Source organism: Macrosteles quadrilineatus, unplaced genomic scaffold, assembly GCF_028750875.1.
Source record: "Macrosteles quadrilineatus isolate MER2022 unplaced genomic scaffold, UCM_ALF_1.0 Scaffold_5__1_contigs__length_97177068, whole genome shotgun sequence".
Classification (NCBI taxonomy): domain Eukaryota; kingdom Metazoa; phylum Arthropoda; class Insecta; order Hemiptera; family Cicadellidae; genus Macrosteles; species Macrosteles quadrilineatus.
Genome location: NW_026542598.1, coordinates 48,964,514 through 48,991,080, shown reverse-complemented (window position 1 = coordinate 48,991,080; position 26,567 = coordinate 48,964,514). Strand labels below are relative to the sequence as shown.

General features: G+C 36.1%; 3 protein-coding genes across 4 annotated transcripts in view; 2 read left to right on the top strand and 1 right to left on the bottom strand.

The window, feature by feature from the left end:
• LOC128994484 (mitochondrial inner membrane protein OXA1L-like) overlaps window positions 1-1,998 on the top strand; it is a 35,705-nt gene extending 33,707 nt beyond the window's left edge. For both annotated transcript variants that reach the window (XM_054419069.1, XM_054419070.1), the window contains one exon: window positions 1,700-1,998. In XM_054419069.1, coding sequence (XP_054275044.1) covers window positions 1,700-1,854 — 155 coding nt within the window. In that variant the 3' untranslated portion in view covers window positions 1,855-1,998. The remainder of the gene's footprint in view (window positions 1-1,699) is intronic.
• Window positions 1,999-3,557: 1,559 nt separating this feature from the next.
• Window positions 3,558-24,619, bottom strand: LOC128995247 (MIP18 family protein galla-2-like). The gene is made up of 4 exons (XM_054420198.1): window positions 24,324-24,619; window positions 6,910-6,989; window positions 6,626-6,757; window positions 3,558-3,753 (listed from the first exon to the last, which is right to left on the bottom strand). Exons 1-4 carry the CDS (start codon window positions 24,442-24,444, stop codon window positions 3,616-3,618), a joined length of 471 nt encoding a protein of 156 aa, XP_054276173.1. The 5' UTR covers window positions 24,445-24,619; the 3' UTR covers window positions 3,558-3,615.
• Window positions 9,577-12,238, top strand: LOC128995246 (uncharacterized). Its single transcript, XM_054420197.1, has 2 exons — window positions 9,577-10,475; window positions 11,439-12,238. The coding sequence occupies exons 1-2, from the start codon at window positions 9,590-9,592 to the stop codon at window positions 12,236-12,238; spliced, it is 1,686 nt and encodes a 561-aa protein (XP_054276172.1). The 5' UTR covers window positions 9,577-9,589.
• Window positions 24,620-26,567: the final 1,948 nt, after the last annotated feature.

Sequence of the window (26,567 nt, the reverse complement as noted above, 5' to 3'; positions counted from 1 at the left end):
GTCCGTAATATTCTAAGCTTTCTGCAGAGGTCTGTCTCTAAGCACTATTCATTTTAGTTCCGAAAATATTGTAGCAGACAGCTGACTGAGCTGACGTGCGTGTATTTGTAAACAGCTAGGTTACCCTCGGACCGATGACTGATGTGTTTTATTACGTTTATCATTGTTTTAGTGTTAAAAATCAAAAGTAGTGATATACGTGGTGCATTATAAGAAGATTTAAGTGGTTTTGAAGTGCTGGTTGATGATCCTGAAGAAGTAGGTAGTGATATTGATGTAAATTATCAGCCAGATTCCTAGCTATGGTTGGGCTATGCATTCTTAGCTAAACGCTATGTACTGAAATCTGTTTTTTGCCCATAACTTTTTTATTTGCAAATTTACTTCCTTATATTATTATAGATTTGTAATCCTCATAAAATTTAGAACAAAGTGGCTATTTTCAAATATTTATAGGCCTATAATTTATACAATTTCATTGAGCGCAAACTTATTTTTTTTTTGAAAATTTTCGAAATTATACATTTTTTTACCTAAAAAAATTTTTTTTTTTTAAATCTTCCTTATGTTTTATATATAATATTGAAGCCCAAGATTTTCCAAACAAAATGGTATATAGAACAGTATAATTAACATTGTTTTTAAGCTTCTCAGATCAGTTTTAATAAAACCTTGCAAATGAGCAAAAAATAGGCTGACATTAAGGCCAAAACACGTGACACTCGGAGGGTTAAAGACTGCATTTTCAACTGAGTAAGCTATTTATTCATGATAGCTTACTAGCATCTATCCATTCATCTAGTTACTTTGTAGATAATTTAGCCGCATTATTAATACAATTTTAATTTGTACCTATTAAATTGGATTCATTTTCAGTGTTATATGTTTTATTTTTACGCTCAGCACTAGGTCAAAACTAAATTACAATAGTTGATATTTATGTAAACAATTTTAATGTGATAGGATTTTTATGCCAGAAAGGGCAAACTATTTTTGACAGCTTGGCATGATTATTGGCCTACATATGAGAGTCTTAAAGGCAGTACCGCATCTATAGTTCGGCCGCTTAGAAAGCGACCTCCTCCAGCATTGGTTTAGCATTAGCGCGCAGGCTGTTTTCTAAGCGGCCGAACTATAGATCTCCAACTCTCTTAAGATGATACATTTATATATTTTGGATTGCACTTCATGATGTAATCTCAGTAATAGTGGGGCTTTTCATGGTCATGAGCTATATGTCTTTTGTTATCCATGTTTTTAAATTGTCACTTACATTTTCTCCCATTTTTGCTATTCTTAAGTTCATTAGTCCAAGCTTCAATAAATCCCCATTAATCAAATCAAATCTAATCTATTTACCTAACCATTTGGCAGCAAACTATGAAATTTGCAGTACCTAAGTTAAGAATTGGGCTCTTTAATAAACACAGTTGATGAAAAAATGTTGCATTTTACTAGGGTTTGTAGTTTAAATGCAAAATTTACATGATCCATGAATAGTCTAGAAAAGGGGTTTCATTTCATTAATTACAAAGGAATAGCGTTGCCATTCATAAAATACATTGATTATTTGATTTAAATTGGACAACTGGAAATAACAATTATTAAAGGTTTATTGTATTTCTTTAATTTTAGAACGGTAAATGTATTTCTTCTAAGATTATGTTAAATTTCTTCAAGCGTTTTTTTCCTCTTTTAGCCTGGAACAATTTCAAAATAACCACAGAACTACAAGAGAGGGAAAGAATGGATAGAATGGCATTTATGAAAGCAGGCCGGGATCCAATCAAGAAAACCTACAAGTACGATCCAACTAAAGTCAAGCCTACTATTCAAGCGAAGAAAGCAACATAGTTGTGAATAATGTTAGAATGTTGTAATGATATTGTTATAAAGAGTGACTGGTTTAGACTGTACTTTTTGTTGTAACATGTGATACCTGCAGTCAGTTATTGTTTATACTTTTAGAGTTATGTGAAGTAAAAACCTTTAACGTTGGTTTGTAGTTATCATTTCACTTGTTGTCACCCAACTATGTTATTTTCCTTTTGTAAAATTTATGCAATTTAATGGGAAGAAATCTATCCCCTCCCCTTGATCCTACATTAAAACAAAAGATTTACAGCAGATATGCCAAAACTTTTATCCATAATGTGCCTCCAGGATTTATTAAATAATATAAATAAGGTTACTGACCTGTCGTCAATCAATCCTACTGTTTCTAGAGCATAACTAGTTTCGGGGTTTCAACCCTATTTTAAAATCCTTATTTCTTCTTGTCAAACACAAATTACTTAGCACTTGCCATGGTCAAATTTTAAAATACTTAACACATAACGAAGAAACACAAAGAGACATACTTTTATTTACAATATGGGAGGCCGGCCAAGGACAAAACAAGACTGCTAAATTAGCAGTCTGGATTGGCCAAAACGTCCATCAGCTGCAAAATATACATTAACCCTAGGACTGCCCTGACCTGATTTATGCTGAAATGCTCGGTGCCTTGACATTCATTTTTTGCCATTTTACAGAGTTTTTTTTTACAATTCGCAGTGCCTAAACTACTGTTGATAACCCAGTCATATTTGGTCTATTGCCTCCACTACACAGTCGTTCACTCCAACAGGTAATTTTTACAAATTATTTGCCTGTTCGTTCGCTCCACTGTTCATTCGATCCGATCCACCGTATACAGTCTGCTCCTGAAGTAGAGGGTCCTGTATAAAATACAAATTTTATAAAGTGTGGACAGTGGTTCAAATGCACGGTGGAGTGAATCTTCAGTATTATTGAAATATGTAACCATTGTGGGTCGTTTGCTCCACCAGCGATGTGTGATTGGTGTTGCGTTCCCCAATCTGCAGGCTTGCGGCGCATTTACTACAGTGATAGTGTCTAATGAAAGCTTTTGAAATAAAACCGATTGTTTTAGCCCCTGAACTGCTTTAAGTAGATAAAATTAGGTCCATACCCTTCATAACTTAGTTCAATTTGTAGTAGGTAATTCTCACTGCAGGTTTTGCCTAAATTGTATTCTCAAGTAATCTAATACAAAACCATTTACTTCATCCTTTTCATGCTACGAGATGTCAAATTTACACAAATTCACTTTTGATTCAAACATGAACACACGGATGAAATTAATTAACAATTAGTACCTGCATACAAAGCTAATGAACTACTTTTTGACCTTTTAAACCGTAGTATACGTTTTTCTCTATAAGGATACAAGATACAAGAAATTCTAAAATATTCAAATGGAGTAAAACATTTTAAAAACCAGTAGTGTATAAAGTAAACTATTGATTTTCAGAAAGTTTTGATTATTTTCTTTTACCTGTAGATGAAACCACACAAAGTAAATTGAATGGTACTAAAAATATTGTAAATGGTAAATTTTATTCACAATCTTGAGTTAGTTTTTTATGTTTTTCAAATACCTACTATTAATCCTCCATATTCACATAACATAATATGTAAAATTAACAGACAAATTATTAAATAAACGGTATCATTTTCTCTTGAAGGAGGAAAATTACTGAGGCAGTTAGGTGATCACAGTGATATTTTATTTACAACTAACTTGCCTAAAGGCGTAACCTACAGCTGGGTTTATTCTTCTACAGCTATGCACTGGTTGATGACCTGTATAAGACTTGTGTTCTCCAAAGCAGCAGCCACCCTCTCTTTGTCTGCCAGCTGTTTGTTGATGGCGTGTTCAGACGCATGAGTGCCAGGGGATACTTTTACCTGCAAACAAAAATTGTAAATAAACAACCGGAAATTAAACTTTACCATAGATAAAACATAGTCCCTTAGGGTACAAACACACATACGGCGATTGGGAGCGGAGCGATTCAGAGCGAGCTGTAGTGCGACTGACCTTGCACACATACAGCAACTAGCGAGAGCGACACGAACGGGAGCTCGATCATTTTCAAGATACAACGATCACATAAGACCTAGATGGAGCACGTTAGCCACAACGTGAAGCCAGTATTTTTCACTATTCCTCATCAAGATGGCGGCTGACGGCTGTGATGAGCCCCACTAATAGCGGGCGCAACTAATTTATTGTTATTTTATATCAATGGTATTCGTGACAATACGCCTTTGTATTATAAATATTTCTATTACTAACACCATGACCTTCAAAATACGCTTTAATTTTTTTCTAGCGTTTACTGTTTCTAAGAAAAAGTTAGTTTACATAATTGACAACAAAAACTTGTTGGGCAATTCTGAAAAGCTACAAATTATTTTATAATATATGTATCTATATCGTATAAAAGTTTGATAAAGTTCTGGCGTTTGGTTAGAATTTTCAAAGTCACAGGATAGTTTCTGAAACTCTCTGGGTAGGTACCATTTGCGGTAGAATGGGCGTACAGAGCGGCCTACTGGCGAGTGGTGAAAGTGGAACTAAAAATGTCCACAATATCACTGCCCGCTCCGCTCCAAAACGCTAGAAAAACAAACAAGATTGTTCCAAAGTTAATCACTACGCTCGGAACAGCGGTTTGTGTGCGCGTTACTACTTGATTGTATAGGTTTGATTTTGTCGCTCTAAATCGCGCCGCTCCGCTCCCAGTCGCTGTATGTGTGTTTCTACCCTTAGTAGATTTCCCGTCCTTATGTAACAGCTGAAGCCAATTTTATTGTTAGTTCTGTCCGGTTTTCTGTAGATGTCGTGTTTTGTTTACAATTTGTTTCTTGTTATTTCAGTAATTTAAAACCTTGTTTGACCAAATAAAACTATCTAATCATAAACAAAATCTCGTCCAATAGCTATATAACCTCCCTCTGGGCACCCCTGATCGTTACGATTGGTGACAAAGTCACTGGTACGAAAATATCGAACACCTCTAAAACAACTCAGCAAGTATAATCTCAATTAAACATGTAAGGGGGGACAAAAATTCCAATTTCTCACACAATTAAGTCGTTTGCTGCTAAAAATCAAGAAAAAATTAAAATTAAATTATTTTTTAAACTTATTTGAGGAACTTTATGTATCGAGAGCTATATGTTCCCGGCAATTTAATAACCAAATATTACACCATTTGTTTAATTTACCTGTACTTACAGGTTTAAAAATTACAAAATAATATAACAATTTTTAATAACGTAATATAACAGTATCATTAAAACTTTGGACCATTTCCTTAAAAAAGTTAAAAAAGTTTGTGTGCCTCGCGTTAAGATGACTGACTGTAAAATGTCATTAGCACTTAGAAAAAAAACCACAGCTGCGAGGGTAAATTTGGGACTTGTCCCCCCTAGAAAAATGTGTAGCTGCGGCCCTTTAAGTATTGAATATCTCGAGGCAATGGCAGTGATAGTGTAACGGTAGGTACCCACTGTTACTTCGGGTGACGTAGCTCAGGAATAAAACTCAGCACTCGCTTACAAAACCCAACTTTATTAATTAGGTACCCAAAACAACACAAAGATTAATATCAAACTTTCCAGGTAAGACACTGTTAAGGGTTCTCTAAATTGGGGTTTACAGTCTTTTATTTAAAAATTGGGGTTTCAGTTTCTAACTAAATGATTTATTCAGTTCCAGTCTACTCTACCAAACACTTCCTGTTCACAATATTTGACCCTCCTATTACAATAGTGTGTGTTCTAGTGAGAGTAGACTGGAACTGTATAAATCATTAGGTTAGAAACTGGATCCCCAATTTGGAAAAGACTCTAAACCCCAATTTCGAAAACCCTTAACAGTGTCTTACCTGGACCCAAGACCAAATGCCTTAGGCTTCAGCTCCCCCAGCAGGACTGCGTCCCCCGGTGCACCGCCCTCGTCACAACACACACAACTGACCCCCTGATCAAGTGCACTGGTCTACTTAAAGCAACAGCCTTCAGTAGGTCAGCACAGCAATTTATTGTTTACAACACTAACAGCCTACTCACACAACATTACCAACCACTTTCTTTTCACAATATTTGACCCTCCTATTACAATAGTGTGTGTTCTAGTGAATAAGAAATACCGCAAAAGAATGATGTTGGGGCGAAGTCATAACTAGATAGGGGAAAAATACTCATGTAAATTTACCAACCTAACATCAGCAAAGAACTATTTACGAATGGACAAACCAACTTGGAGTTACAAGAATGGTTACACTTTTTATTGCCAAGCAAGATACTGTTATAGCGTAAGCCATATTTACTTGCAAAAAGTGAATGGTAACATTGTGATACTAGGATACAGGCAGATGAACACTGGAAGATCTGAAGTTCACAACTAGAATATATGTCTCGGACTCCAGGATTTGAGATACATGTTCAGTCAACATAGTAGTTCAGTATCCCATCCAGCTGTCCAGCCAGTATCCGCCTCAAAAAATCCCCACACAATGTCAGTTCAGCTTAGGACTGTACAGTCCAGACCTTGAGGCCCAACTTAACGTGTATGGTAGGCCTTACAACAGATGTTTATAAGTAGAATGTTAGGCCTACTCTTGAGTGTCGATGTATCAATCTTTGGAGCGCAAGCAGATACAAACCGTAAACTGTTATGCAATAAATGATGATACAAATAAAATCACTATCAATCCATCTATGGACTCAATGACAGACTCTAAATATGCAACCTCTTATTTCAGCATACCTGTACTTTAAACCTCGGTGGTAACGTTCTTAACAGCTGGACTTGTAGGGACAGACCAATCAGAGTAGCCATGCTGCAGTGTGGGATTGTCGGGGTGAATTGAACATTGATTTCATTGTTATTGTTGTCAACCTGAAATAATTTGGAAATACATTAGTACAGTAAATAATGTTTGACTTAGGTTCTAATTTGCTTCCAATGGTTGCTTGGGCCAAGGTGGTTAAACAAGAGGAGTCTAATGCTTTAGAATAAGTTTTAAGATTTTCACTATATTATATATTTACCTCAATGTTATTCTGTTCGACGACATTCAACTCTTCAAGGGTCAAAGGGTGTTCTGGGTCGTTAATGTTGCGAATCAGATCTAACAATTAGTTAAGGATCATTTTATGAGATTAATAGCCTATATAATTGATTTGATTGTGCATTAACTTAATTATTATTAAATACAGAGTTACTATTCTTATTGTAACCATCCAAAGAAAAATAATTATTAGCTTTATTAATTTGTTGATTTATTTCATACCCTCTAATACAAGGCCGCGGCATTAGTGTGTGGCAACGTCAAACCAGCATGACTATTGTCATGGTAATAACAAACTTGTAAACATAAACATTGCACATAAGCTTAATTTTGTATTAGTGCACAGCAATTTCAGTGTGCTGGGTTTGCGGCATTGCCTCTTTTGTCTTGCCGTGGCCTAGTGTTAGATGAGGCTGTCCGTTGGACTAACAAAAATAAATACCCCCGCCGCAGCAAACCTGCCGACTGAGCGAATTTCCAGTTGGTTGAATTGATTTCCAATAAAACATATTTAATTAACATTAGGTTTTATGAGTACATAGGCTTGCTGCTACAGGGAGGGTAAAAAGTGTATTTTATAGTAAAATATTATTAACTTAGTATAAAATAAATAAATTTACCAAGTTTGATAAAAATATATATCGATAAAGAAGCAAACTACAACATTTTACCCATAAGAATAACATAAGAATTTTAAAATACAATTTTTTTTAATTTTCTCCGTAACCAATAATTGTACAAAAAAAAATTTGATATACTAAATTATTTGTTTTTGTAAGCTCTTTAAAATGGTCTAGAGAGAAATTGGGAAATTTTGCGTTTTCAGGGTCAAAAATTCGAAAAACCATTTTTCACCCAACAAAACCCCCCGTAAATCCCCGTTCCCATGGTCCGATCATGTTGGTTTGCGAACACATTCAAGTTTATCTTGCCTTACACCTTTAAACCAAATTTCACCAAAATCCGAGAAAAATTAATCAAGTTATCATATGCCGGGACCACGAGTGACGATTGCGGTATCGCAGAGAATACAAAATATAGTTACGGGTTGCGAGTGACGATTACTGTATTGCCGAGACTACAAATAAACTTACAGGTGTTGCCGCAATCGGTAATGACGATTAAGGTATCGCCGAGACCGCAATATACGCTCTCGTTGCCGAAACTTTGAAGAGCATCTGTGTACACTTACTGTAATGTAAAAACAATTATTTCTCAGTAGGGCTTCGCTGGCCGGATAAAATCCATTTGTATGTCGCCCGTGGGCCGTAGGTTGGTTGGAGACCCCTGGTTTTATCGATCATGTTTAATACTTTCAAACTGGGTTATTTACAATGTGAAGACTACAGTATGTGAAGACTACAGTATATAAATACAACGAACGACTATGAAAGTTAAATTAAATCCAATTTAATGGCGCTGATTTTGAGGTGTCTGTTTATCTTAATATTTAAATTAGCCTCAATCAGGACTTGAAGATATTTACCACTGAAACTTTATTACAGCATGTCAATATTGAGTTGTAACATGATTAAGAATTTTTGGATCACATATTTTAAATTGTAGCAAAATAATATGCCTTTGTATTACATTATTAAAGTACAGGCCTAAGCCCTAAAATACCATTTATTGTTTGGTCATAAATCATACAAAAACAACATTCCAATTTCTTTGTTACAGTTGTAGCCGCTAAAAAGAGTGTGCTGATGTCAAATTTATTATTTAGCCTATATCGATTGCTTCAACTTATTATAACCAAGCCAAACTGAATTGGCTAATTACTGTGAACTATAACATATTTTATTTGTTTACTAGCTGTACCCGCGGGCTTTGCCCCGTTTAACTTCTTAATTTTCAAGATGATCTCGTTCGCATGGCTCAATCATGTCCTGGTTGAAGTTCGTTCGCTACGCTCACTCACCTTTAGGTTGGAGCTCGTTCGCTGCGCTCACTTGCCTTCAGGTTAGCTCGTTCGCTACGCTAACTCGTCTCCAGGTTGAAGTTCGTTCGCTACGCTCACTCACCTTTTGGTTGCAAATTAGCTGTTGTCATAAATTAAAATAAATAATAGTGCTGCACCCTGTTGGTAATCATTGTAACTTTAATGCAATTGAACATCATAGAACAGAACCAACTTGTTTAATTGAAACAGCTGTTAAGATTCATTAATTCCTTTTAAATATGAAAAATCATAAGGCTAACATGGGAAACTCCAGAGCCACTGGGGCGGAGCCCGAGAGTCCGATCAGAATAAAAACAACTTAGTTTTCCTATTTAATGCCTAAAGAATCAATGTACCAAATTTCAGCCTCCTAGGTAAATGGGAAGTGGGAGAATTAGTGATGAGTGAGTGTGTCAGTGAGTCAGTGAGGGCTTTGCCTTTTATAAGTATAGATATTCATTGTAATATCAAAAACTAAACTATAACATATTTTATATGTTTATATTTATTGTAATATCAAAAACTAAAAAGACTCATTCAATTGCTCTTTTCTTTTGAATAGAAAACTAGAACAACAGCTGTCCTATAAAGCTGGGATGTCTACTTCAGTATCCAAAAGTTAGTACAAGCAGTACTCAAAATAAGTATAGTCAGCTGTCCTGTACATTAGATGTCAACCTAAATCATAACCTGTATTTAAAATGTGTTATGGTTGCAAATGTTTGTATACGTGATATGCCTATTAATTTTGTTGTTTTTCCAAATTACAAGTGAATCTGACAAAAATGCAAACTTTAATGATAAAAAGGGATATTTTCATGAAAGAGAAATAAATCAAGATAATAATCATTATCTAGAATCTTCAACAGAAACTATATCAAGAGAGGAAGATCCTGAGTTTCCTTTATATCTTGACAGTCAAGTCCTTCTGGATAACCAAGACGCTGAAATAAGTCCCCAGATCAGGGGTATAAAGCGGTATGTTAAAACAGAAAAAAATTTAAACTGTATTAGATATCATAACCCAACTGAAAATAAAAATAAACAACAAAGTAGTGTTGGCAATAAACCAATAGGCAGCACCGCTTATTGTAAAATGCGGAGGAAAAGGAATCTAATTGGGAAGAATAAGTTTAAAAACCATACCAAAAAAAGACCACTCAGATCGTCAAGAGAAAACGAAGATGAGGAAGAAGGTTGGAAAACTCAAAAACAATTTGATCTGTGCGCATACAGACCGAATGATGAATGTTTCCAAAGTGAACAAAAAAGAACAAAAACTCTGCTTTCAACACCTGAACCGACGGTGTTAGCAGATGACTACTTTCAAGACGAAATGCAAACACTGTCGCAAAATCATCAAGTCACTAATAATACTCTAAAACAAAGTTATTCCATATCAGCTAGCATTACTAATATGACTAGGGCATCAAAAGATACAACAAAACCACAAATTGCTCCAACCAATCCCAAGAATAAAAATAATATCACAGTAAATTTTAGTGTGACACAGGTTTCCTTTGGCAATACTACAGCAAGTACCCCAACAAAAAAGGGTACAACAGAGGACATGTGTAAACAGGTTTTGTACACTTTTGTTAGAGGTGGGTCTCTTTCTACAATAGATAATCGTAGCTTGTACAGTAGTAAAATTACCAATAGGTCAAGCTCTTTTAATGCAATAATTGAACAGTCAAAAGGTTTGAAATCTGACACAATAAAGAAAGTTGAAGACGGTCCTTCAGTTAGCTATACTGATCCTGCTCTGGAAGGTTTCTCGAGTGGGACAAAAGGAGTAAAATCTACATTGCCAGCAACACTAACAAGCAAACTCACATTGAGTTCACCAACAAATAATAACTTACACTTAACCACATCAATAAACAATTCGCAAAACATGAGTGGGATATTATATAACACAAGCAATTTAGTTTCTTTAAGTAAAGTAGTTAACAAAACAGATTATAAGCATAGCTATTTAAGTAATCTACTTAATACTACAACGTTGAAAGAAGTTTCAAAACAAACTTTGTTCACTGTCAATGACAAATCAACATCCCCTCTACCTTATAAAATTAGCTCAACTCATATTAATGTTTTTACCAACAAACCGGTAATAAAACAATACAATCCATCTGCTTTTGAAGATTCAGACAACCTGATCAGTTTTCAGGCTGACCAATCGTTTAGATTAGAAACCTCTTCTGAAAAAATAGAATCAGGAAATTCCAGTGAGTGTTTTAAAATATACTGCAAAGAAGTTTTACCTAGTTTATCTAGTATGGAGAATTCTTCAGACTCCAAAAACATAAAAGATTTTACCCCTACAGAAAGAAATAATAAACTAGAAAAGTCAGGAAATGTAAATGTTGCATATTGTGGAAAAGAAAAATCAAACACACATCCATCACAATTAAAAAAACATTTAGTCACTGGAAAGGGAAACGGGTACAACATTCTTCATCAAATTGATAAACCTTTAAATGTCACTAAGGAAAGCATCTACTACGCATATCACAATAAAACTACTCCTTCCAGAAGAGCATACACATTTTTTTTTGTTTCAGAACACCAGACGACAAATACTCCTGAGACAAAGTTAAGTGCTTTTTTCAAAAAACTAACAAACAACTCAATAATTCAAAACAAAAGTAGTACCAAATCAAGCATTATTACTTTACATCACAAAGAGCCATGCAAAGAAGTAGAAGTAACTGTAAAACCGATAGTTGAACGAGTGTTAAGTATTATTCCAAAACCCACGGACAAAATACCATCAGAGCATTATAACCAAAGTGTCAACCTCAGACATAAAAAAGTGTACCCGATTAATCATAAAGGCAATCATTACTATCATGGAAAACACCCTTTGAGGGTTAGTAAAACTACAGGAAAATGTATAACTACTCCTGGAGAACCTAGCATAGGACAAAGTATGCCTAAGCACCTAGGAAATAATGAGAAACTTGTGCCGGAAACAATACTAACCTCTGAAAAATATAAATCCAACACAAACTCTGAACATACCATAGTCACAACATCCCCAGGGAAATTTACACTAACTATGAAAGAAAATAAATCATTTATCACCAAAAGGAGAGTTGGACAAGCCCATGGAAATAAAGAATCGTCGGTAGAAATGTTAAACGGGTCAACTTTTTTCCCAATTGACAATAAGTGTGCAGTTTTCAATGTTACAAATGATATAAAAGAGATTCTACCACAGAAATTTCATAAAGAATACCTCAGCAGGACACCAATAGAACCGATGAAAGTATTTCACGGTGTATCAAAAATAAAAAAGAAACCTAAAAATAGAGAAAAATTTTATTTATGTTCATCAAATAAAACTATTTTTAACAATTGAGCTTTAGTTGTATTTCCCTATTTTACAAACTGAAAGACAGTAAATATTTGTAACAGCATATAACTTTAATAACTTAACTGGTTATAGCATAGGTATAACTGGTTAATTTACCTTTTATTCAGTCAATTACAATGCTTAGATCTAAGTATAACTGTAAATAATATGCAATTCATATAAACACTATTTCAAAATGAACTAAAACAGATTATTTAAATAAACTACAAAAAACCTTTTGATCATTTATCCATACGACTGTCAATACATATAGTAAGCTGTGTACATGGCCATAAATGGGAAAAAGCTGCACTTTTTGATTGGGATATGGCACTTTCTGTGGTCATAGCTGATGCCAAAATGTAACTTTTCAAATATAGTCGGGGGGGCAAACTGTATTCCGTGGGATTTTTTGTGAAGGGAATGTGTGACTATGTGGAATCTCTTTATTATATGTCACATAATGGTGTAGTACCGGGTGTTTACAAATTTAGGGGTTTGGATTTTATGACGTCTTAAATCCAAGATGGCCGCCATGTGTGACATCTATTCATTAAATTAATAATAACTCTTTCCAGAGTCAAATAATCGAATTTTAATTTATACCATTGAATTCAGCTCAAAAAATCAAACAATTTGGTGTTTTGAATCATTGCTCTATGACCATTGGTTACCGAGATATTGAAGGCGGAAAACACAGAACATTGTCCCCAAGCAAGACCCCACTACCCCCATGTTATCCTTATGGGAAAAAAATAAATTGTATATCTAGCTTATTACTCAGCATATCTTAATAATAATTGGTATGTGGCTTCATTTAGTAGAGATCTACTTGATTATCGCCTAAAATCCCCCATTTTTACATTTCCGTGGCAGCAAACCTGCATACTTATTTCCATGGTTTTCTTATGGAAAATTTGTTGCATGCTTGTTTATGAACATACGTGTTGAGAAATGTTAATGTGTGGCCCCATTTTAATTATTTATTGAAGCATTTGCAATTTGTTGAGCATACAGGTCTGCTGCTACGGGTGGTATTGTAGCTATAAACAAATTACAGGTATTAGAAAATGAAATAAATTAGACTATAGTTGTGAGGCAAATGTTATTTTGTAGGATTTTGAATTAAGCAATTGTATGATTGTTGGCAATAGATAGCTAATGACATGTCTGAAAGTGTGGCCAAGCTGGTGTTTTTGGCCGCCATATTGGATATCAATAGCTTTTTTATGCAATGCTAGTGTTGTGACACATCATTATGAACTAGATTTTCACGCTGATTTCAATGCTGAAATATGTTTTTAGATATCTTTTTTCGTTTGGAAGAGATATTCAAATAAAAACTCTCCCCCATACATTTCTTACAGACGTTTCGTAAGGTCATCAGTGTTACAATTTTTAGACGTGGAACCTCTTAGTCTTATATGCCTCATCACACATAATTTACTTTGTACTTACACCAAACAAATGTAACCCTGATGACCAGCCCTGTATTTCTTTAATTGCTTTAACCAAAGACAAATTTCAAAATAAAAATTATTATTAATGTTAAATAAAGGTCCATGATTAATTTTCAATTAGTCAGATTTCATTTAGTGATTAATAAAATTTTAAACCAAACATTTACTGAGTAATTTGAGACTAGAATGACCCTTTTGACGTATTAACAACCCGAGATATAAATCTTTTAATAAAAACTGATTTAGAAAAAGTTTAATTTAATATCGTGTTGTCATAGCTCAACTCTAACTCGTCCGATTTTACTGATCGATGGCTTAAATAAAAGCTCTTACATTACTGATTACTTTAAGACTAGAACGAATTGCAAGCGATAATAAGAACCGGATATGTGAGAAAAATAATCTGAAAAATAATCAAAGTACAAAACGTCCGTATGTATGGGGGGGGGGGGGGTTTTTCATTTCGATATATCTTCGAAACTAAAAACGATATTTACAAACGGTTTTCGGAATTGAAATTAGCGTAAACATCTAGTTTATAATAATGAGTCACAACACCAGCATTAGATTTAAAAATTTGTACTAATATCCAATATGGTGGATCCAAGACGGCGGGCCAAAAACACTAGCTAGGCCACACTTTCAGACAAAACAACTGGTAGTACACAATTCTATACGTCATTACCTATCTATCACCACCAATCATACAATTGCTTAATACAAAATCACAAGAAATTACATATGACCCAGAACTATAGTCTATTTTATTTTATTTTATACCTACCTATAATTTGTAAGATTTTTTTATTGCTACAATACCCCCGTAGCAGCAGACCTGTATACTCAACGAATTGCAAATGCTTCAATAAATAATTAAAATGGAGCCACACATCATCATTTCTCAAAGTATGTTCATGGACAAGCATGCAAAAATATTGACCATAAGAATACCATCGAAAGTGAGTATGCAGGTTTGCTGCCACGGAAATGTAAAAATGGGGGATTTTAGGCCATAATCAAGTAGATCTCTACTAAATGAAGCCACATACCAATTATTATTAAGATATGCTGAGTAATAAGCTAGATATACAATTTTATTTTTTCCCCATAAGGATAACATGGGGGTAGTGGGGTCTTGCTTGGGGACAATGTTCTGTGTTTTCCGCCTTCAATATCTCGGTAACCAATGGTCATAGAGCAATGATTCAAAAGACCAAATTGTTTGATTTTTTGAGCTGAATTCAATGGTATAAATTAAAATTCGATTATTTGACTCTGGAAAGAGTTATTATTAATTTATTGAATAGATGTCACACATGGCGGCCATCTTGGATTTAAGACATCATAAAAACCAAACCCCGCAATTTGAGGGTAAACACCCGGTACTACACCATTATTTGACATATAATAAAGAGATTCCACATAGTCACACATTCCCTTCACAAAAAATCCCACGGAAGCTGGATATGTGCAGTTTGCTCCTGGACTAATAGGGAGCCACTTCAAATGCCGTGTAAGACAATAAAATGGCGGCAAGTAAAGATGGCTGCTCACGCACCATATTTATTGTATCTCCAGAAAAAATTGTAAAATGTCGTTGTTTGCTTGTTTAAGGATATACTTTGATCAAACTAGGCAAATTTATCTATTTTATACTAAGCTATTAATATTTTACTAAAAACATTTTATCAGCCTGCCTGTATTAGCAAACCCAGGTGCTCGTTAACCTTAGTATTATTCAAATGGATTTAATTGAAAATCAATTATCAACATCAGTAAATTGTAATCGGGCTTTGCCCCACAGGCCATCAACATTTCTTATGAAGAAACTTGACTAACACAGCTGTTTTATAAATCTTAGGTACTTCAGTTGTGGAATTTGTCAAGTGTCAAGATATTTTGTGTCATGTGTACATGTTGTTAGAATTATTCTCTACTTAATTCTCAATCCGTAGCGAAGCACGGACAGAGCAGCTAGTTTATTAAATAAGTTGATTATTGAATAAAAACTTTGGCAAACCTTCTCATTGCCTAGTAGCATTTGGATAATTCCGTTAAGTTTATCTTTACAGTTGCAGCATTAAGTGTACCAAGGATTGCACAGTATTTCAAATTTTTTAATATTGTCCAGTTGCAATGTTGGTGCATAATGCTTATTCAATAAAATATCTCTAATCCGCCAACATGGCGACTTAATAGGTTTGAGAAATTTCAGACTTCACTGCGCTGACGTTCTACCAAACTGAGCTGACGTCAAGCATCGATTATTCGACTCTCCTGCTCAAAATGATCAGCCTATTGTTCATCATATTGCTCGGCCATAAGATCTAAATTAACTATTTCACTACTTTCATTCTTCGATGCATGACTTGGCCGAGGTTCTGAAACGTTTGGCGAGATGTATGAGCTGGTTGGATCTGGTTCGGTTGTAAACAAAGTGGTAAAATTTGTTTCTAGATGATCGATTGTAGCTTATCTCCCTTGCAAATTCTGTAGGCTAAATATATTTGCTTTGAAAGTCTTCCGAGGTATCAATTTTAATCTTGAAAATTTACCTTAAAAACCTTCAACACTAATAAGTACCTAATAAACTAACTAAATACAACTATTCTAAAAAATGTTTAGTCCAAATTAACCAATGCAGTTATTTTTGTTTACATGTCAAATGAAATTATGACAGTAAAAATAACCTGTAACAGCTGTTTTTGTTAACTGCCGCTACAAAAAGGTGACGATAACATGGGCACTTTCAAGGGCTGTAGGATAGAAACCCGACTTTTCCCAGCTTTGTGACCAACTCCAATTGATTTCTCAAGGCCAAATACCCCATAAAAAATCCTCGGACAAAAAAAGTTTGCTTATACCTACGCTTGTTTTAGAGTGGTAGGCCTATAGGATAGCTAACCAGCTGATTAAGCAACATAGGCCTACATTAAATTTAAAAAAGTGGGGGAACTTCCCCTCAAACCACCTAATATTGTGAACATAGTATAGCATTAATTTAAAAACACTCTCTTGCGTCGGTTAGTCTATGCTGCTAGCTAGACATTCTAGATTAGCAGTTTCTCTTTCACGTTTGCAAGACAAAATATATCAGTTAATAATTCAGAAGAGCAAGAGTGCTGCTGCTGAAATTTATTACAAATATAATTTGATTTTAGGTAGCATTTGGAACAAGCACCTCACAAATGTGGATATTTATCTCACTCACTCTACACTTAGACTTGTCCGAGTTAGACCAGTTCACGATTGCAATATTTTTGGATTCGATATTTGATCAGCTTTTGAATAGAATATAACTTAGAATGAATACAAAAATTCAGTTTAAACTTTCATCAAGAGGTGCTCCGCCCTCAGGCTTCTCTCGATGCACAGTTCCCCGTTGACGCTGGTGAAGTCTGGCGAATACTTGCGTACTCGGGACGCGCTGATCAGGATAGTGAAGAGAGTACTCTCGTTGAGACTCACTTGAGTTTGCCTTGCAAGAACCATACACGAAATGTATTTCTGCATATTCTTAAATTGGAATACATGTTGTGACCACTATTAAAAACCACTCAAAATCGTCTTATTGTAGATCAACACGTGATTTATACACAAAAGAGACACCCCAGATCTGTTGGGACCACCAGCGGTTCATTACAATAATTTAATAATCTATAATAAACAAGGCTGTAATATTATACATGGAACTGTTTTTAATAGTGAAGTGTTTGGGATATCCTGTGTTTTACGCCATTCAAACTTGAATAGCGGACATTTATCGGGATCAAATATTACGTTTTATGGTATCGTTTGAAAGCTTAGATTATGGAGCAGTTTTCAAAAGTATTTGCTGCTCTTTAAAACTTTAATGTCAGACCGTTCGGTCGGACATTAAAAATGTCATTGCACTAAAAATACTGGTAAATTCAAAGCCCTAGTGTAAGAGTTATTGAGCGGAGCGAGCGAAGCTCTTGTACGTCGACTCCTATGCATTTCGTAATACGCAAACTCCTCCTAGACGGCTGAATCAATCGTTTTCAAATTTTGCATGGTGATGAAGACCATATCGGTGAGTGCCAACATCTATATGGCGTTAAAAAAGTCTCTCAGGAATCCGCCCCACTGGGTCTCAAAGTTTCAATGTAATCCTTATGGAAGCAGTATTTGACACATAAACAAAAACATATGATCAGCTGTTTTTGAATACAGTAAATAAAGAGATAGCATTATTCCACAGGTATTAGAACAGAAACGGTATGGATCATAAATATAATCAAATGACGACAGTAGCTTGAGGTCCATGACGTAGGAAGTGGTGAAGGAAGTAGTTAAGGTTAGCAGTCTGGAGTGTGGAAACTGTTTATGACGATTAGATTAAGGTATATGCATTCCTAAAATTCTATGGGAAGGGATGAAAACAGGTACACGACGTAGGAAGTGGTGAAGGAAGAGTAGTCAAGGCGAGCTGTCCGGAGTGTGGGAACTGTTTATGACGATTAGATTGAGGCATCTGTAATCCTAAAATGCTATGGAAAGGGATGAAAACAGGTACACGACGTAGGAAGTGGTGAAGAAAGTAGTCAAGGCGAGCTGAACGGAGTGTGGGAACTGTTTATGACGATTAGATAAAGGTATTTGCAATCCTATGATGCTATGGGAAGGGAGGGAAACAGGTCCGTGACGTAGAAAGTGGTAAAGGAAGTAGTCAAGTTTGTGGCGTGGGATCTGTTTATGACCACAAGATTAAGGTATTTGCAATCCTATGATAGTAAGGTGACGTAGGAAGTGGTGAAGGAAGAGTAGTCAAGGCGAGCTGTCCGGAGTGTGGGAACTGTTTATGACGATTAGATTGAGGCATCTGCAATCCTAAAATGCTATGGAAAGGGATGAAAACAGGTACACGACGTAGGAAGTGGTGAAGAAAGTAGTCAAGGCGAGCTGAACGGAGTGTGGGAACTGTTTATGACGATTAGATTAAGGTATTTGCAATCCTATGATGCTATGGGAAGGGAGGGAAACAGGTCCGTGACGTAGAAAGTGGTAAAGGAAGTAGTCAAGTTTGTGGCGTGGGATCTGTTTATGACCATAAGATTAAGGTATTTGCAATCCTATGATGCTATGGAAAGGGAGGAAAACAGGTCCGCGATGTAGGAAGTCGTAAAGGAATTAGTCAAGGCGAGCTGTCCGGAGTGTGGGAACTGTTTATGACGAATAGATCAAGGCATCTGCAATCCTAAAATGCTATGGAAAGGGAGGGAAACAGGTCCGTGACGTAGGAGGTAGTGAAGGAAGTAGTAAAGGCGAGCAGTCCGAAGTATGGGAACTTTTTATGACGATTAGATTAAGGTATCTGCAATCCTAAAATGCTATGGGAAGGGAGGGAAATAGGTCCACGACGGAGGAACTGGTGAAGGAAGTAGTCAAGGCGAGCTTTCCGGAGTGTGGAAACTGTTTATGACGATTAAATTGAGGCATCTGCAATCCTAAAATGCTATGGGAAGGGATGAAAACAGGTCCACGACGTAGGAAGTGGTGAAGGAAGTAGTCAAGGCGAGCTGTCCGGAGTGTGGGAACTGTTTATGACGATTAGATTAAGGTATCTCCAATCCTAAAATGCTATGGGAAGGGAGGGAAATAGGTCCACGACGGTGGAACTGGTGAAGGAAGTAGTCAAGGCGAGCTTTCCGGAGTGTGGAAACTGTTTATGACGATTAAATTGAGGCATCTGCAATCCTAAAATGCTATGGGAAGGGATGAAAACAGGTCCACGACGTAGGAAGTGGTGAAGGAAGTAGTCAAGGCGAGCTGTCCGGAGTGTGGGAACTGTTTATGACGATTAGATTAAGGTATCTCCAATCCTAAAATGCTATGGAAAGGGAGGAAAACAGGTCCGCGATGTAGGAAGTCGTAAAGGAATTAGTCAAGGCGAGGTGTCAGAAGTGTGGGAACTGTTTATGACGAATAGATCAAGGCATCTGCAATCCTAAAATGCTATGGAAAGGGAGGGAAACAGGTCCGTGACGTAGGAGGTAGTGAAGGAAGTAGTAAAGGCGAGCAGTCCGAAGTATGGGAACTTTTTATGACGATTAGATTAAGGTATCTGCAATCCTAAAATGCTATGGGAAGGGAGGGAAATAGGTCCACGACGGAGGAACTGGTGAAGGAAGTAGTCAAGGCGAGCTTTCCGGAGTGTGGAAACTGTTTATGACGATTAAATTGAGGCATCTGCAATCCTAAAATGCTATGGAAAGGGAGGAAAACAGGTCCACGACGTAGGAAGTGGTGAAGGAAGTAGTCAAGGCGAGCTGTCCGGAGTGTGGGAACTGTTTATGACGATTAGATTAAGGTATCTCCAATCCTAAAATGCTATGGAAAGGGAGGAAAACAGGTCCGCGATGTAGGAAGTCGTAAAGGAATTAGTCAAAGCGAGCTGTCCGGAGTGTGGGAACTGTTTATGACGAATAGATCAAGGAATTTGCAATCCTAAAATGCTATGGAAAGGGAGGGAAACAGGTCCGTGACGTAGTAGGAGGTAGTGAAGGAAGTAGTAAAGGCGAGCAGTCCGGAGTATGGGAACTTTTTTATGACGATTATATTAAGGTATCTGTAATCCTAAAATGCTATGGGAAGGGAGGGAAACAGGTCCGCGACGTAGGAAGTGGTGAAGGAAGTAGTCAAGGCGAGCTGTCCGGAGTGTGGAAACTGTTTATAACGATTAGATTAAGGTATATACAATCCTAAAATGTCATGGAAAGGGAGGAAAACAGGTCCGCGATGTAGGAAGTCGTAAAGGAATTAGTCAAGGTGAGCTGTCCGGAGTGTGGGAACTGTTTAAATGACGATTAGATCAAGGCATCTGCAATCCTAAAATGCTATGGAAAGGGAGGGAAACAGGTCCGTGACGTAGGAGGTAGTGAAGAAAGTAGTAAATGCGAGCAGTCGGAGTATGGTAACTTCTTATGACGATTAGATTAAGGTATCTGCAATCCTAAAATTCTATGGGAAGGGAGGGAAACAGGTCCGTGACGTAGGAAGTGGTGAAGGAAGTAGTAAAGGCAAGCAGTCCGGAGTGTGGGAACTGTTTATGACGGGTATATTAAGAGATCTGCAATCCTAAAATGTTATGGGAAGGGAGGAAAACAGGTCCGAGACGTAGGAAGTGGTGAAGGAATTAGTCGAGGCGAGCTGTCCGAGTGTGGGAAATGTTTATGACGATTAGATTAAGGTATATACTCACTTAAATTGCTATGGGAATAGAGGGAAACAGGTCCGCGACGTAGGAAGAGGTGAAGGAAGTAGTAAGGTGAGCAGTGTGGAGATGGGGAACTGGAAACCGTTTGTAGCATTTAGATTAATGTATCTGCAAAGCTAAAATGCCATGAGAAGGGATGGAAGCATGCCCACGACATAGGAAATGGTGAAAGAAGTAGTTAAGGCTAGCAGTGCAGAGTGTGGGGAATGTTTGTGGCAATTAGATTAACGTATCTTAAGTACTAAAATGATATGGAAAGTGATGAAAACAGGTCCACGACGTAGGAAGTGGCTTAGGAAATAGTAAAGTATGTGCATAGTGTGAGAATCGTCTGTGGCAATTAGATTAACGTATCTAAAATACTAAAATGATATAGAAAGTGATGAAAACAGGTCCACGACGTAGGAAGTGGCTTTGGAAATAGTAAAGTATGTGCATAGTGTGAGAATCGTCTGTGGCAATTAGATTAACGTATCTAAAATACTAAAATGATATGGAAAGTGATGAAAACAGGTCCACGACGTAGGAAGTGGCTTTGGAAATAGTAAAGTATGAGCATAGTGTGAGAATCGTCTGTGGCAGTTAGATTAATGTATCTTCAATACTAAAATGCTATGAGAAGACAAGGAAATAGGCCCCACGACGGAGGACGTGGTGAAGGAAGTATTAAAGGCTGGCAGTGCAGAGTGGGGGATCCGTGTGGGCAGTTAGATAAATGTATCTGTATTCTTAATGTTATGAGAAGGGAAGGAAACAGGTCTATGACGTAGGAAATGGTGAAACAATTAGTAAGGCTAGCAGTGCAGAGTGTGGGAACTGTTTTTGGCAATTACATTGATGTATCTGCAATCCTAAAATGCAATGGGAAGAGAGGGAAACATGTCCAAGACGTAGGGGGTGGTGAAGGAAGTAGTAAAGGTGAGCAATGTTGAGTGTGGGAATTTATTAATGTACGGTATCTGCAATACAAAATGCTATGGGAAGAGACTGTAGACTGTAGGTTAAAATGATTACGAAGCTCGAATCGATACATATTTTAGATACATGCAATCGTTTACAATCGAAATTTACAACTGAGTTGACAACAACTGATTTTTACTCTATAGAGGCTAAAAACGATTTTTACTCCCTAGAGAATAAAAATGCTACTTTAGACTGGCAACGCATGCATTAAAAACTACTGTTTTTACTGCAGTATGACAAAAACAATATAATATGAACCCTTGATGACTCCGCTCAATTTTGTGGATGCCTCTGCAAACGCCACCTAGTTAAATTGACTAGCATATTGCACCGTAAAAAGCCCCAGCTTATGACTCACATTGTTTATACAAATTCTATTAGAAGTCGGCAACCTGCAATATACTGCAGATGTTTTGTGAAGCTATAACTTACTTTAAAAAGTAAATGATAGGTTGTTTGATATCATTTTTGTTGTAATTTCAGTAGGATTTAAATATATTAACAGTTTTGATTACAATTACAACTTTAAAAAGTTACAGTATGATTACAAGTAGTTTATCTAAAAGAACCAATGAAGCGAAAATACGGCCGGCCTAGGGTCGGTCATAATCCTCTATGCTAGTGACACTGGATACGTACGCGTGTGTGTGAGGGAACTAAGTTACCTAACGTCCAGTGAAGTTTCCAGATTGCTTAACCCTCCGAGTGTCCATAGTTTAGGCCTTAATGTCCGCCTATTTTTGGCGCATTTGCAAGGTTTTATTAAAACAGATCTGAGAAGCTTAAAAAAATGTTAATTCTACTGTTCTATATACCAGTTTGTTTGGAAAATCATGGGCTTCAATATTATACATAAAACATAAGAAACATTTGTTTCAAAAAAAATTTTTAGGTAAAAAAAATATTTTGAAAAATTAAAAAAAATAATAATAAGTTCGCGCTCAATGAAATTGTATAAATTATAGGCCTATAAATATTTGAAAATCGCCACTTTGTTCTAAATTTTATGAGGATTACAAATATATAATAATATAGACCTAAGGAAGTAGATTTGCAAATAAATAAGTTATGGGCAAAAAACAGATTTCAGTACATAGCGTTTAGCTAAGAATGCATAGCCTAACCATAGCTAGGAATCTGGCTGATAAATTAATTTACATCAATATCACTACCTACTTCTTCAGGGTCATCAACCAGCCCTTCAAAATCACTTAAATCTTCTTATAATGCACCACGAAAATCACTACTTTTGATTTTTAACACTAAAACAATGATAAACGTAATAAAACACATCAGTCATCGGTCCGAGGTTAACAAAGCTGTTTACAAATACGCACGTCAGCTGTCTGCTACAATATTTTCGGAACTAAAATGAATAGCGCTTAGAGACAGACCTCCGGAGAAAGCTCTGAATCTAACAAATAGAACGATACCTAACTCGATCCAGTTCAATCCAATTCAGTCAGTCATAGAGCCTTCACCGTAAACGATGTTCGTGTGTCGAAAAATCGACAAGTGACACTACACAAAGTGTGTCGTGAGTCGATTTTTCGACACGTGATGCTCGGAGGGTTAAAGTAGGCCTAAGTAAGTGACTTTTTGCAATAATGTAACTTAGTAGGGCCTACAGTTACCAAAAGAAGAGTTGGGCTTAATATAGGTACTCAGCTGTATTTTTCCGCAAACACCCAGCAATAGATTTTATCAGCGCGCGCTGACATAATGTAAAACCCCCATTTCTTCACTAACTTTTTTGCCAAGTATATAACCCTGTTACTGTCGTGTCCGTTAAAAAATCCTCTTAACTTAAGTTATCTGTTGACATTATTGGCACAGGTACTCGGCCGAATTTTTCCGCAAAACGCTGAGCAGTAGATTTTATCAGATGCGCGCACTCCTTATTGCTGACTTTAACTTCCCCCCCCCTTTTTTTCACTAACTTTTTTGCCAGATATATAGTTAAGTTAACCTTGATACTGTCGTGTCCCTTAAAGTGTCCTCTATCTGTTGACATTATTGGTATATAGGTACTTGGCCGTATTTATCCGCAAAACGCCGAGCAATAGATTTTATCAGGCACGCACACTACTTATTGCTGAGTTATTGCCAGCCTCACACCATTTTTAACTAACTTAAATCAATTAGGCCTATAAAATGAAACTAAGTAGGCTATAACAACCTAACCTAACCAACCAAACTTATATTATCGATATAAGTGTAGCCCAGTTCAGAAACTGTACCCCATTTTTTTTAACTTAAAGGCTATCTACAACGACATAACTATAAAACATTTAGCCTACATTTTGGCCATCACAGTGCAAGCTGCTTGGTAGTTGGTATGTAGCCTAGTCTAAGCAATCAAACCTAATTACCTAAAATGATGTATTTGCTTGTTTTACAACTGGAAAGCTTCGAGTTTTAAAAAGGATACCAAAAACTTCTCTGGAATCAAATTCATCCACAATATCTTCATCTTCATCAAACTGTGATAGTTCTCTATCGTCACATTTTTTATACAGCTTTGGATTTAAATTTTCAATGTTTGTCGTCATATCAAAAACAAAATGACAAATATTTCACAAACTATTAAAATGAGTAAATATCGAAGATAAATTATCAATATCTCAACGTAGAGTAGCCTAAGCCTAGCAGCACTGAGCAGAGCGAGCACTCACTTTAGTCACTTTAGTAAAACAGTAAACAAACTTTGTCTTCTGTATTTGTATTACGTACGTGGTTGTGTCTCATGTATGTTTTTGTTTTGTTTTGAGGTTAGTTGCATAAACCTAAACACGCATCGAATCGACACCAACTACCCCCTCCCCTCCAGTCCAGTTCCGGCAAGAAAGGTATGTTATTGTTTTGACCACTGAGTTAAAATTATAAGAATTATAGCTCAGTGGTTTTGACTATATAATGTTTGACTCCACAACTAAATTTGTGGTTATGGGAATTGATTTAATAAAAGATACATTTTATCTTTGAACTATGTAATGTGTTTTAAAAGTATTTTGTATACCCATAAACATATTACTTTGTTATATAAACTTTGGTGAGCAAAGCCACGACGGGTCGTATACCTTAGAAATTTAGATCATCAGAGTACTCATGATAAGAAAATAGGTAGGGGTCAACCACAAGCTAACTTAGATTGATGTGTTTTGTAGTTACTTGTCTCGTAGTAATCCAGAATAATTCATTAGGATACGTAGCCTGATTGACAGCTCCTTACTTTGACGTCAGTCGCAATTAAGATGGATGACGTAATTAGTCAGCCGAGGCGTACCTGGCGGGAGCTAAAACAATATAATCAGCTAAATACAAATTTCAGAAAAACTAAAATATTTGGAATTTGTTTTAAATTAATTGGGTAAGAAGAAGAAGAAGTTACAAAATAAAAAAAATTAAACTAAAAATGTAAATTAAATTAAATTTTGTTTTGTTTTGGGGTTACAAACGGAAATAGTTATTTGTGTAACTAGTGGTGAAAGTGGCACTTTGCTGCACACGAGAGCAATGTTTACGAGTGCAGCAAAGGCCTTTTTCACTCGTGTTACACATTATATTTTTCCTACAGTCACTATAAAACATAAATAACTAGGTGTACAATGCAGTTGTCTGCTTGCAATATTGAGCGGAGCCAGCATATTCAATATCAATGATTTTTTTTGCATTTTAAATAGAATGCCTATTTGCAGAGGTATCCAAAGTCAATCATAAGTCAGGATTAAGTGAATGAATCGTCTACTTGCAGGAACCGTATTCTATGTTTCATCTGGTTCTCATAAATTAAATGTCTACTTGCAGTATCCAATGCCAATGATATATTTGGTTCGCATAAATGGAATGCCTATTTACAGATTCTAAAGTCAATAGTACGTATGGTTCACGTAGACGGATTGTTTACTTGTAGTATCCAAACCCAATGGTACATGTAAATGAATAGTCTACTTGCAGTATCCTCAATAAATCAATGGTCCATTTATTTTGTTCACATATAAAATGCCTAATTGCAGTATCCGAAGTCAATGGTAGGCTTAGGCCTACTTCTGCTTCACTTATATGGGATGTCTATGTGCAGTATTCAAAGTCAATGATACGTCGGGTTCAAGTCAACGAATTGTGTTATATTTGGTTCACATTAGTGGAATTCCTATTTGTAGACTGCAAATAGGAATTGAACATGTTCCAATCAGATAGATATTCAAAGTCTACATTAATTGCACGTCTTGCTCACATAAAATGCTGTAAGTTATTTACAGATTCCAAACGCAATATGGTGCATCAGCCTAATTCCGGCAACCCTTATTATTGGTTTAAGTCCTGTGGTCCGAATATTACCATTTCAGATTTATACCTTCCCATATGGTTGGTTACATGACTGTGCCAAATTTCCTGCAGATCGCTTAAGCCTGTCAGGTGGAGCCTGACCTGTATTTGTAAAACAAAGGCAGTGAGTGTAGTATAAGAGCTTCGCTTCACTCCGCTCAATAATTTCGATACTGCAAATGAATCATGGTAGGCCTAAGCAATACCTGTATTATTAAAAGGCAATAACGATTATTATTATATTATTATTACCCATTGTATGTAGAATTTGCTTTTCTTTATTTTTTTCAATGTCTTCTTTCTTCATTATTAAAAAAAGAATCATTTATTTGTACAGAAGACTTAT

Excerpts from the sequence above, each read along its gene's own strand:
- LOC128995246 (XM_054420197.1), top strand. The coding sequence starts at position 9,590 with ATGTTTGTATACGTGATATGCCTATTAATTTTGTTGTTTTTCCAAATT. Across the intron at positions 10,476-11,438 it reads TTTGTACACTTTTGTTAGAG|AACACCAGACGACAAATACT; the intron begins GTGGGTCTCTTT and ends TTTTTGTTTCAG.
- LOC128995247 (XM_054420198.1), bottom strand. The coding sequence starts at position 24,444 with ATGACGACAAACATTGAAAATTTAAATCCAAAGCTGTATAAAAAATGT. Across the intron at positions 6,990-24,323 it reads TGATTCCAGAGAAGTTTTTG|ATCTGATTCGCAACATTAAC; the intron begins GTATCCTTTTTA and ends ACTAATTGTTAG. Across the intron at positions 3,754-6,625 it reads CACCGAGGTTTAAAGTACAG|GTAAAAGTATCCCCTGGCAC; the intron begins GTATGCTGAAAT and ends TTTTGTTTGCAG.